The sequence below is a fragment of the Myotis davidii genome, unplaced genomic scaffold (genome assembly GCF_000327345.1).
Source record: "Myotis davidii unplaced genomic scaffold, ASM32734v1 scaffold4, whole genome shotgun sequence".
NCBI classification, from domain to species: Eukaryota; Metazoa; Chordata; class Mammalia; order Chiroptera; family Vespertilionidae; genus Myotis; species Myotis davidii.
In genome coordinates this window covers 843,845-856,550 of record NW_006294707.1, presented here as the reverse complement: position 1 = coordinate 856,550, position 12,706 = coordinate 843,845, and the positions used below count along the sequence as shown (strand labels likewise).

General features: G+C 53.4%; 1 protein-coding gene across 2 annotated transcripts; it reads left to right on the top strand.

Annotated features, from left to right (window-relative positions):
- The first annotated feature begins 2,622 nt into the window (after window positions 1-2,622).
- Window positions 2,623-9,092, top strand: LOC102767515 (HLA class II histocompatibility antigen, DP beta 1 chain). Of its 2 annotated transcripts, XM_015567470.1 has the most exons (5): window positions 2,623-2,730; window positions 6,279-6,542; window positions 7,233-7,514; window positions 8,010-8,120; window positions 8,873-9,092. In XM_015567470.1, the coding sequence occupies exons 1-5, from the start codon at window positions 2,631-2,633 to the stop codon at window positions 8,884-8,886; spliced, it is 771 nt and encodes a 256-aa protein (XP_015422956.1). In that variant the 5' UTR covers window positions 2,623-2,630; the 3' UTR covers window positions 8,887-9,092. The 2 variants fall into 2 exon arrangements, with proteins under 2 accessions (XP_015422956.1, XP_015422957.1); XM_015567471.1 differs by lacking the exon at window positions 8,010-8,120.
- Window positions 9,093-12,706: the final 3,614 nt, after the last annotated feature.

Genomic DNA, 12,706 nt, shown 5'->3' with positions numbered 1-12,706 from the left:
TAAGAACAATTTCTCTAATCATTTCACACTAAGTCTAATGGTATATCTTTCCTTTATATCCTGTTTTATTACAGAGAAATTTGAAACTATAATAAAGGGGAGTGGTTTCTCTGGTATTTATTGTAAACCTAAAGGCCCAGTGCACAAATTTGTGCACCGGTGGGGCCAGGCATTAATTTCTACATGATATTAATTTCAATTGGGGCAAATTGGGGTGGGAGGTTGGCCAGTGGCCCAGTGCACAAATTTGTGCACCGGTGGGGTCAGGCCAGCCTGGCCCCAATTGGGGCGAATTGGGGTGGGAGGTTGGCCAGCTGGCCCACCCTGGGTGGATCAGGGCCAGGCCAACTGGAGGAAGGGGTCAAGGGCGAATGGCTGGGGAGGCCCCACCGCCGATGGGGATGGGTGGCCGATTGGGGCCATGGCCAGCCGTGAGAAGGGGCGGTGGGCCAACAGGCCCTGCCCCAAATGAGGTGGGGGCACCGATATGGGGTCAGGAGCCAGGGGAGGGGCAGTGGGAGGTTGGCCGGCCAGCCCCACCCCCAATTGGTGTGGGGGAGGGGCGATCAGAGGCAGAGCTGGCTGGGGGAAGGGGCCATGGTCCGATTGGTGTGATGGGGGCCAGTTGGGGGGAGGCACTGCATGCCATTGGCCAGCCAGCCCACCCCCTATTGGGGTAAGGGGGGGTGGAAATCAGGGGCACAGCTGACCAGGAGAGGGGTATGGGGGGTGGCCAGCACCCCACCCATGATTGGGGTGGGAAAGGCCGATCAGGGCCATCTGGGGGGGAGGGACCGAGGGAGGTTGGCTGGCCGGCCCCATCCCCCATCAGGTGGGTTTGCTGGCTGCAGAGGGCATCATAGCTACCGGTTGTTATGGTGTTACAGTCGCTGGCTTTTTATATACGTATATAGATAATAGAGTTTCTATTATTGGATTAAATAATGTATTGAATAAAGAGTTTGTGGTGCTCTGAACTAGCCTAGCATTGTAATAATTAGCATAGCTTGATACCTTCCCCGCACAAGGCTCTGTTTAGAGAGGATCCCAATTACTTCTCCAAATAAACCAGCGGCATAGGTGCCACAGTGATCTTCATCCTACGTGAGAGGAACCGAGTCACAGGTGGCTCAACAGCTTGGCCCTGGCTTCAGCCGGAGGCAGGCAGCATCAGGGAGGGCTTCCCAGCTGGGAGGTCTCCCACGGCCCTGAGTCTGACCGCTTCACCGGAACACACTGGTCCCAGCAGCAAACCTACCCCCAATTCCCAGATGTGCTTTCACTCATTATTGGCATTTTTTTTTATTTCTTAAAGTGTTACAAAGAGTATTACCCATGTCTCCTTCCCCCCCCCCTTGACATTCCCCCGCCTTCCCCACCCCCCAGTGTCTTGTGTCCATTAGTTATTCTATATGCATGCATGTAAGTCCTTCTGTTGATCTCCTACCCCTCCACAACCCTCCCCAGGGTTCCCACTGTAGTTTTCAATCTCACAGGGGCCGATTCAGCCTCACCCGGGCCGTCTCAACCTCACCGGGCCCATCCCAGCCTCACCGAGGCTGATACAACCTCACTGGGGCCGTTTCAGCCTCACTGGGGCTGTTTCAGCCTCACTAGGGCCATCTCAACCTCATCGGGACCGATTCAACCTCACTGGGGCCGTCTCAACCTCACTGGGACCATTGCAACCGCACCGGGGCCGTTGCAACCCCACCAGGGCCATCTCAGCCTTCATTGTTGGCATTTTACTTAGGCCCTTAATAAGCTGGTGGGGAATTAGATTCTTTTGTCATTTTCTCTCTGACGTTTGTGTGCAGGGGGATGTAGTCACCTCAATATAAGAACTATATGTAAGTTGGTTTGTTGGGGATTAATTGGATTAAAACGTTACCCCCCAAAAATATACTGAATTGCAAGGAAAGGATGGTCCTTGTAACGTCATTGGTCTATTCAAACCCTCCCAGATCTTCAAGTGTCTCAGGCAGTTTACATGTCTGCTCTCACTCACCCACACAGAGTTACGGAGGAGGCAACGCTACCATCCCCACTTCAAACATGAAGAAACTGGCCCAGGAAGGACAAGAAGTGCTGCCCAGAGCTGCACGCTTACCTGCACGCCTGCCGTGGTGCTAGGTCAGGGGCCCCTCCTCTGCCCTGTGCCGGGAGGTCAGGCAGGCCTCTGCCGGGAGGAGATCACACTCCCATGGCTGTGCCCAAGCTCTGCGGGACAGTCCAGCCCCCGGACTGTAACTGCTCAGGGCTGCCCACTCCCAGAACTCGTTATGGGGGGGTGGCGCTCACCCCAGAGCAGAGTGGGACCGGCATGCTGGTGTCTGCACACGAGCAAGGGAAGCACAGAAACAAGCCCGTGACTCACCCAGTTCCTCACACGAGGACCCCTTTCCTCACTGTCCTCAGTGGCTCTTACCCCTTGAAGGCTCGTGTGCTTCACCCCGCCCTCTGCCTGGAGGGACAAGTCCTACCCATTGGTTCCCTTTTTGGAATCTGGCCACACCCAGGGATGCAGGGGCTGTCCTGGCTCATCGACTCTAATATTTAGGAGGGCAGCCCACTGAGTGCCCTTCTCCTTCTGCGAATCTCTCGGCCAGGTCTTTCCCCCGGGATCCAGGATGGTGGCCCCGCAAGCCCCTGGGGCTCCCTGCATGGCCGCTCTCCTGATGCCCTTGGTGATGTTGAGCTCCCCTTGGGCTCAGGGCAGAGACACCACAGGTAAGTGCAGAGCCACTGCTCTTGGGGGGCCTGGCTCAGGGGAATGACGGGGGGCGGGTGGTATCCCATGTGGGCCCAACCCACAGAGAGGCTTTGAGGGCCAACATCACCCAGGGGCCACAATTCCCACCAGAGAGAGAAGAGAGCAGGGTGTGTGCCTGCTGGACACAATGCGCCCGGCGGCCAGGAATGGCTTTGTGGGGACAAGGCTCTCACGGAGGGGTCAGGATGACGTTCCAGCATCAGAGACCAGAACCACGCTACTCTGCAGTGTCCGGGATCCCGGGTCCCACAGCCAACCATGCCCCAGGCGGAGGCCCTTCCACAGAACCAGGCGACCCCGGGCCAGAGAGGAAGTGGGAAGCAGGAAATGGCCCCTTTCGTTCCCATTTCCCCCCAAGCCCAGGCATGCAGAACAGGGAACAGACCATGAAGTCGATTATGTTAGAATCCCCCAACCTCTCCATCTCCGCCCAGAAAGCCAGTCCCACTTCTAAGACTCAGGTTCCCTCCAGCGTCTTTCCCAGCTTCTAGGGTTAATAGCATTTAAAACTCCCAAAGCCATCTGCTCAAACCCCATCCCGTTGCACCCATGTCTCAGACAGAAGGAAGGAGATTTCTGACACTCACCACTCAGGGGGACAGAGAACTGGACGGGGCAGCTCAGCTGTGGGGCTGTGCCTGCAGGTGAGAGGAGAATGGAGGAGTGTGAGTCAGAGGGCAGAGGGCCATGGGAGCGACTGGGAGATGGGACAGTGTCCGGCAGGAGGTGAGAGGGGAGGCGGTGCAGGAGGCACAGGTCTCTGGGAGCGGGGACAGCGGGGCATTGATGAGTGCATTGCAGTCAGGGCGGGGCTTCTTTGGGGTGAGCAGTGAGCAGTGTGTGGGGGGGCGGAGGTGGAAGGCCAAGGGGTTCCATCAGTGAGAGGCATGAGATGTGTTCGCCGCGTGAGAGTCGCTGGGGGAGGCGACGGGGTCCAGAGCCCTCCGCACTAATCATGCTGAGGAACTCGCTGTGGGTGAAATGTGGGGTCCAGGCGCCAGGCTCCAGTGGGCTGGACAGAGCCCTCCCTTTCCTTCTTCCTCTGACCCCCCGGGGTGTCTGCACCTTCCCCCAGAGCAAGGAAAGAGGAGGTGAAACAGAGAGACGTAATAACGCTCCTTTGTGAGCGTTCAGGCTGGGCCCCGAGGGCAGCCCTTTGAGTCATTCTGAACAAGCAGGTTTCTCCTCGTCTCCACAGACATCACAGCTTGAAGGGGGAAGGGCTCTCGCCTCCAGTGAGCGGACATCACTGCGCTCTAGCCTTCCTTTATATCAACTGATGTCATTTTAGTTGTAGTCCTTCCAGATAAACCAATAGATAGAACATTCCTTTTGGGGTGAGCAGGTTGGGACTCCATTGTCCCGGGCACACAGCTGGGCGTGGCACCCTCGCTGTGCTGCCTTCCTCAGACCCCGGCGTCATCACAGGTTCTTAACATGGCCCGTTCCGAAAAGAACGGCTTACCTTGCAGAAGTTGTCAGGCTTTGGTCTAGAAAGTTCAGATGTTTCCAAGAGTTTCACAAACTCTGATACGTTTCACATACACACAAAAAAGCAGTTTTGAGAGACCCTTGTGTGGCAGTTCTCTGCTTTGCAAGTTAGATTTGATGAGGGAGAGAAAAGTCAATTGCTTTGAAAAAGAAAAAAATTCAAACCACTACCCAGGACCAACAGAATGTGCCCTGATTGGAAACCAGGTGGGGAGCCCTATCAGTGGTACAGGACACGGAGTTAGAGGCGGGGAGTGGAGCAGGAGGCAGGTGAAGCCATGCCACAGAGACCCCAGCCTGGATGGGCCCGGAACTCAGAGGCTGAGGGCAGGCACTGGGCAAGGGGGCAGGCTCAGGCGGTCGGAGAGGAATGAGCGAAGCTGGAATCCCGTGGGCTAAAAGTCGAGGTGTCCCCGAGGCTGGTGTGGCGGCTCCTGACCCCAGCTTCAAGTTGGGGTGCGGGGAACTCTGGGAAAGACAGGGACGCTGACCAGATCAACCCTGGCCAGCTCTGCAGTGACAGAGACAATGGAGGGCCCCTCACACTCTCCTCCTGCTGCTCCTGGAACCTCAAGGTTCCTTGACAGCCGCTTGGGGAGGCTCCTGAGCCACGGGAAGAGCACGCAGAGGAGCGCCACCTGGAGCCTGGGCTCCCTGAGCTCAGCCCTGACCTGACGTGGTGAGCCGCGGGTTGACACACTCTTCTGAGTCTTTCCTTCCGCCTCTGGGCAGCATCACCCTCATTTCTGTGGCCTGGGAAGTTCTGTGATAAATTCCACCTGCAGTTTCCACTTACGATACATTTTAAGTCATATAGAGAAGCTGCACCCTAAGACTCCTTCAGTAGACATCCCCCAATTGGATTGCAGGGAGCCAGCCATTTATAACCAGTTGTCTGGCCAAGGCATGAGCAAGAAGAGCAAAGATGGAGGTATCACACTTCTGATTTCAAAATATATCACAAAGCTACAATAACCAAAACAGTATGGTACCAGCACAAAAACAGATATATAGACCCACCCGCAGAAAAACATGAAATGATCCCTTACTTCTCACCATATGCAAACATCAACTCATAATGGGCTGAAGACCTAAATGTCAAATCTGAAACCATAAAACTCCTAGAAGAAAACATAGAGTTAAAGCTTCTTGACCTTGGTCTGGGCAATGATTTTTGGATATGACACTATCTCCATTTTAGATATCGTGAGTCTATTTCTATTCCCTGTCTACTAACTTATTAGTGATACCCTCTGCTTAACCACTGACCACCAGGGGCAGGTGCTCAATGCAGGAGCTGCCCCCTGGTGGTCAGTGTGCTCCCACAGGGGAGCACCGGTCAGCCAGAAGCCAGGGTTATGCAGCGGCACTGTCCTGTGGGAGCCTCTCCTGCCTCCGTGGCAGCACTAAGGATGGCTGACATCCCCGAGGGCTCCCGCACTGTGAGAGGGCGCAGGTGGGGCTGAGGGACACCCCCCCCTGCAGTGCATGAATTTCATGCACTGGGCCTCTAGTGTTCTTATATTTGCTTAAGAAATGCTTCCTCACCCCATGTTCATAATTGTATTCTCCTGTACCTTCTTATATTTACCGTAGAGTTTACTATTTATGTTTAGGTTTTTAATCCTTCTGGGGTCCAAGTTTGTATGTTAAATGCAGATCTAGATTTTTTCCCTTCTTATCTAAGCCGGTTTCCTCAACCCCATCTGCTGAGGGACTCCCTTTGTTGTGTATTAAATCCCATGTGCTCATAAACTCTGAGCCTCTATTCGGTTTCAGATCACTATGGGTAAATTTTGTGATTGTGTAGGATTTATTTATTTATTTTACTTTTTTATAAAGGGAGATAGAAACATCAATGATGAGAGATAATCACTGATTAGCAGCCTTCTGCACGCCCCCTACTGGGGATTGAGCCTCAGCGGCGAAGGGCGCAGCCAGGTGGGCAGCGTGTCTGGAGGCACCGGGCAGCCCGCTCAGCCCACTCAGCCCGTCCGGTCCTTCTCGCTCTCAGCGGTCCACGTGTATCAGAGGAGGAGCGACTGCTACGAGTCCAACGGGACGCACCGCTTCCTGGAGCGATACGTGTACAACAGAGACGTGTTCGTGCAGTTCGACAGCACCGTGGGCGTGTTTGTGGCCGTGACCGAGCTCGGGCGCACCACCGCCAGGAACTGGAACATCCAGGGGGAGTTCCTGGAGCTGCGGCGGGGCGCGGTGGACGCGGTGTGCAGACACAACTACGAGCTGGACCGGGCCTTCACCCTGGAGCGCAGAGGTGGGCGGGCAGGGGAGGCCGCAGGGTGGGCTTGGGGCAGAGAGGGCGTGCTCTCTTTCCCGTCTCCCAGCCCAGCCATCCCAGGCTGGGGGGCCGGATCCCAGGGGGCTTAACCAGGCGCAGGGGCCAGACCACATGGGAAAGGGCAGGCTCCCTGTTAATGCAACTCGAAAGAGCTGAGAACATGGGTTTGTGGGTCTTGCTGGGAACTTTCCTTGGCTGAGATGGCCAGGAGACATAGAGGTTAAACGAAAGACGAATCAAAGTACTTCAATCCTCACCTCTTTTTAATGAGGACATCAGACTGATAGACCCAATTCCAAGGTAGTATCTGGAAGGAGTGTCCATCCTCCTGAACAAGATGGGAAAATGTAAATTTAGGTAGTTTCATAGCTGGTTCAACATTTCTGTTGAAAACATTAGTCACAACGTCCTCCGTTTCTGGAGAAAGTGCCAAATGTGACCCTCTCCTGTTCGCTGCTCTTTCTTTACCGTGGATGACAAGGTCGTCCTTGGAACATTGCAATGTTTTATTGTTTTTCCTGCACAGATCCCCGTCTTCTGCCTCCAAATAGCTTAACAGATGACATATTTACTTTAACCTCTAGAAGTCAGTTTGCAAGAAATTTGCTAAATGCACTGCGTTAACTGTCTCCGTTGTCACAACAAGATTCTTTTTCCCACGCCCAGTCCAGCCTAAAGTGAACGTGTCCCCCTCCAAGAAGGGGCCCCTGCAGCACCCCGACCTGCTTGTCTGCCACGTGACCGATTTCTACCCCGGCCACGTTCAAGTCCGCTGGTTCCTGAATGGACAGGAGGAAACCGCGGGGGTCGTGTCCACCAACCTGATCCATAACGGGGACTGGACCTTCCAGATCCTGGTGATGCTGGAAATGACCCCTCAGCAGGGGGATGTCTACACCTGCCACGTGGAGCACCCCAGCCTGGACAGTGCTGTCACTGTAGAGTGGAGTGAGTTACTCCCTGATGGCCCTCTGGGATCCACTCACTACCCACCGGGGTCACGTCACCCCATGTGTCCTCACCAACCCTCTAACTGTAGTCTAGGCTGGGAGCATCAGGGATCTGGCTGCATTTATCCCTGCGGGGGGGGGGGGGGGGGGGGGGGGGGGGCTTAAGAGGGCGGTCTTAAAGAACCTGTCCTTGTCAGGAAAGCAATCACCTTCACGTCTGGCCCTCAGCCTGGGACCTGGCCTCTCCCTCTGTCTCCCTTCAGTCCCTTTGCTTGGGCTTCACAGTTGACCTGAAACCAGCATTTGCCTCCGGTGGACGTCACCAGTATGAGACCCAGAACTTTGGGGTGCTTTCCACATGTACTCCTTCCCACAGTGGCTCCAAGCTCCGCCTGTCCTCCCGCTTCCCTCCGTGGTGCACTAGATCAGGCTCCAGGTGTCGGGGGCGTTGCACAGGTGGAGGGGAGACTGACCCTGGGTCTGTTCTTCCCAGAGGCTCAGTCAGATTCCGCCCGGAGCAAGATGCTGACTGGAGTAGGGGGCTTTGTGCTGGGGCTCCTCGCCCTCGTGGTGAGCGCCACTGTCCACTTCCGAGGCCAGCAAGGTAAGAACCCCTGGAAAGTGGTTGACATTGCCCTTCCACTGTCTCATTCGGTGATGACGTTGAGGCAGAAAAGCAAAATGACAGAGCGAATGAGGCCACTGAAATCAGACTCTGGTCCGGCCATGACCGATGACCGCCGTGCGGACAGGAAGAGGCCTTGATTGAGATCTTGGCCCAGCAGCGCGCCTGAGGCTGCCGACTGTCGCCCTATCCTGCAGGCTGTTCCTTTAAGCCTGGGGCCTGCTTCAGTCCACAAACTGGGCCCTGCTTTCATTCCCAGTGATGTGGGCGTAGGACACAACTGTTGGTATGCCTTTCTAAGATGGTGCTGCTCTTTACTTTCTCAATTACTACATTCAACTTCCTTTTCATTCATTTAAGGACGACAAAGACCTCAGCCAATAGGTGGTGTTTCTGCTCCCTTCCTCCTTCTTGGGGTGCAATCCATTTCATTGCACATGAGTTTGGGAGCATTTAATGAGCATCTGTGTTCATGGTGTGTCCTAGGAAGTGCTCTTGGCCTGGGAGAAACTCTCGGAGGCTGTCCCTGCTTCTCAAGTTGAGCCAGTTGCCCCCAACTCTTGGTCCATGTCCACCTTTGGGCGGGTGTGAGCACTGAGGTGAAGGTGAGCTTCCATCGCTCACCAGACCAACACTCAGCCTCTCTCTGGATTTTTTCTGTCCTGGGACTCTAGAGGGGAAGGGGTGTAGCCCTGAGCTCAGTTGTCTTTAATTCCTCTCCTTCTTCCCAGGGCTGCGGAGCTGATCTCAAGCATCCTGTAGCCTTGGGACAGGATTTCTGATGTTTCTGACGCCCAGAACCCTCCCGCTCCCAAAGGACATCACGGTGGAATCGTGCCCCTGACGCCAGCCTCTGAGTCCCTGCACTTTACCTCAATGTGCTGCCTCTTTCTCAAGTTCCCCGGTCTATCGCGTGCCCTTTCCTGAGGAACATAAACCACCTAAATCCAACATCGTGGTCCTCCGTTCTTCTTGACAGGAAGGCGTGGCCGTGTGGCCATGTTTATGCCTCAAGGGCTTGGCGGCCATTGCGTCCAGTGAAGAGCCTGGGATGTCATTGTCGTTTTACCCAGGCATGGAGAAATAAGTTGTTGGTGGTAATCAATTCTTCTTATTGAATAGGAGGGCAACTGATAGCAGACCTCCTGAAATTTGCTTTATTTCATTGTTGTACCCAAGTTCATGCTGTACTCTTACCAGGGAGGCGTGGAACCATTACTCCTAGTAATCCCTGGTGGAACTAAGCCTGAATTTTCTAAAAATATCTTTTATTGATATTTTTAGAGAGAGGGAAAGGAAGAGAAAGAGAAAGAAATGTCAACGTGAGAGAGATACATTGATCAGTTGCCTCCCGTATAAACCCAACCAAGGATGGAAACCGCAACCCAGGCACGTGCCCTGACGGGGAATCAAACTGACGGCCTTTTGTGCACAGGAGGATGCTCAACGAACTGAGCCATGCCAGCCAGGGCTGAGCCTGGATCTGCTACTGAAATTCATACAGGACAAAGCATGTCAGTCACTAAGAATGTTTTCCAAGTTTAACACTCCTCATAGATCAGGATTATAGATAACAGGCATAAGAGAATAACATATTATAGGTATGTTTTATATTGTCATTTGCATCAGCTTATGGGAGCAGACGTCCCATAACTCTGTGTTCATCGGATCACCTTACACTCCTTCTGAGTCAGTCAGGGGGGAGTACATCTCTGGCTTCAAAAGGTCAAAGATACGTGTATATCAGTTTTCCAGACATAGGCCTGGTTTAGAATACAGTCATTGGGGTTTTTGTTAATCACTTTAATGAATATTTAAGACCAAGACAAAAGTCATATTTGCTTCTGTCATTTCATGGAACTGCGACATCCTGGTTCATAGGTCGATGACAGTGGGATCTGGACTGGGAACAAGCCAGAAGGGAACTTGTCAACACTGGGAATACTCCAACATTCTGAGTGAGGGGGTTAGACCAGGGGTGGGCATACTTTTGACTCGAGGGCCACAATGGGTTCTTAAACTGGACCGGAGGGCTGGAACAAAAGCATGGATGGAGTGTTTGTGTGAACTAATATACATTCAAAGTAAACATCATTACATAAAAGGGTAAGCCAGCCTTGGGCAGGCCGTAGTTTGCCCAAGGCTGGCTTAGAGTAACAGGTAGGCATACACAAGGACATGGTCAAAGCAGATGTGGCCAGATGTGGCGGCTGTGGCAGCACCACGCCACGGATATCACTTTGGTTCATTCCCATTGGACGGCTATTGTTGTGTTGGCTGCTGTCATTTTTTTACTTGACAACCTAAGGGAAAAGAGGTCAGTGCCCCTGAATAGGCAGGTGCTGCATGTTTTAAAAATTCTTGGGGCACACCAGTTGAAAATCGCTGATCTAGACAAATCCAGTAAACAGGAAAAGGGGTTTTTATTAATAAAGTACAAAACTTCCCACAAAGACACAATCAGGTCCACTTATCTATTAGGCACAGTAGACACCATGCATAGGACCCACAATATTTTTGGGGTTCATAAAAATGTTTACTTTTTTTTTAAATAAACTTTTAGGTTGAAAAAATTAATTTAAAATATTAATATACTATCTATAACCAACATAGCCATAAAATATACTTTTGAATTTTTTAGGAAAGTGTCCAGAAAAGACAAAAATGCTTAGGGTCCCAGAAGTCAGAATGCATCCCTGGATATGAGGGTCATGAACATTTACGTACTGAAGAGCAAAGCAGCAGGGACAAGCTAGTAGAGGTGCTGGACTTCAGGGACAGAGAGCTCATGGCATCCTGGCTACAACAGCTGAACATGACTTCGGGCCGCCCCCTGGGGAGAGGGGTGGGGAGTGCACGTGTGGTCATGAAGAGGCTGCTGGTCAAATGCACAGAGGGGACAGATGCAGACGCCTCTTGGTGTACCTCAGCAATCCCACCTTATGCCCCCAACACTTCTCCACCCTCCCCCATGCTTCGGACATCCGGTATATGTACACATATCTCACTGGGCCCCCAACCACGGAACGTGGGCTCGTGGGTTCTCAGGGAGACAGCTGACCCAACAGCTAAACCAACCAGATTGGGCCTCCAGCAACCTGAGCCTTGGCGCCCAAGCCGCAGAGATTGAGAGCAGACCAGCCGGGTGGCCGTGGTCCTGCTCCAGGGAAACGTCTATGAAGAAGCCATGAGGTCCCAAAACTGTCTTTGCTTTTCCCAGTAGAGCCAATCCTCCCTCCAAATCCTGAGTACCCCAATATTTCATAACACATTCCCTTGGAACTTAAACTGTTCTGAATCAGATTTTTGTAAGAAAAATCTGTAACAAAACGGATTACAAACAGCTGTTTGTAACAAAAACTCAGAAAGCATGGGGTTTGGGCAGCACAGCGATCGGGAGGTAAGGGGACCCCTGAGCCAGGCGCCAGTGTCGCAGGGACCAGGCAGCCTGGCGGCTCCCTCCCTTGTCTTTCCAGGCGAAGGCGTCATTAGCGGGAATTAGTCCCTTATATTCTACAGATGAGAAGACTGATGCTCAGATCCAGCAGCCCAGTCAGAGCAGAGCTCCGCTGGAAGCTACATGAAGGAGAAGCCCTCACGAGGAATACAGAGAGGCCTCCTGCCAGCCGCTGTCCGCGCCACCGCCACTGCCACCGCCAGGGCCACCGTCAGCCCCGTGGCCGCTCAGCCAGGCCTCTGCCGCTGCAGGCTTTGCTGTCTGGCTGCCAGGGCTCCGCCTCCCATCTCCCGAACCCTAATATCTCCGAAACATGTTTCTTAGTTTTTAGTTTGTATTTGTTTGTTTCTACAGATTTTTAATGTTGAAAAGTAAGGAAAACCTTGAGGTATTGATAAAAATAACCGCAAGTGGAAAGTGGCAGTTATAGGAGCTCTCTAGCAGCACTAGTAATAGAGGTCCAGCTCATTCAGTGAGCAGGATTAACCCGCTCCAGCAACGTAGCCCAGGCCCCGCGGAGCCGCGCACAGGGATACAGAGCCATGAGCCACGTACTGGGGCCCGGGTCTCTGTGGCATCCCAGCTCTTCCAGATGCAGTGTGAGACGGGGAACGGAACATTTCCTCCGGCTGCCACAGTGTCCTGCGTGGCTTTTACCTTTATGCTTTGGAAAACCGCCCCTTTTTCCTCAGAATCAAAATACTTCAGCGCGAAAGCAAGATGTTGTTAACAGAAAGTGAGGCCAGAACAGCGAACAAAACGGAACGCTGTGGCCCAGCCAACTGAGGGAAGTGGTGCAGTGGCCGGCGCTCCCCGGTCTGACACATCCTGACTGTTCGGGGGTAGCCCTAAAGGAGGTGCCCATGGGTGTCCCTGGTCTTCATTCAAGGGCTGGGGGACAGGTCTTCACCGCTGACCCGGCACTCCGCTGGCAATGCCAGCTCCCACGAAACTACCGAGAGATGAGCAAACGATAACAAAGGCGAGCGCATGCACCCAGGGCGGCTGCCCACTCCAGCGGGTTTGAATGGGGAACATGCTCACGCCCGTGAACTGCACACTGGCCAGGGAGCAGCTCCGCTGGGCCCGACCCCCCTCCCACCCCCCC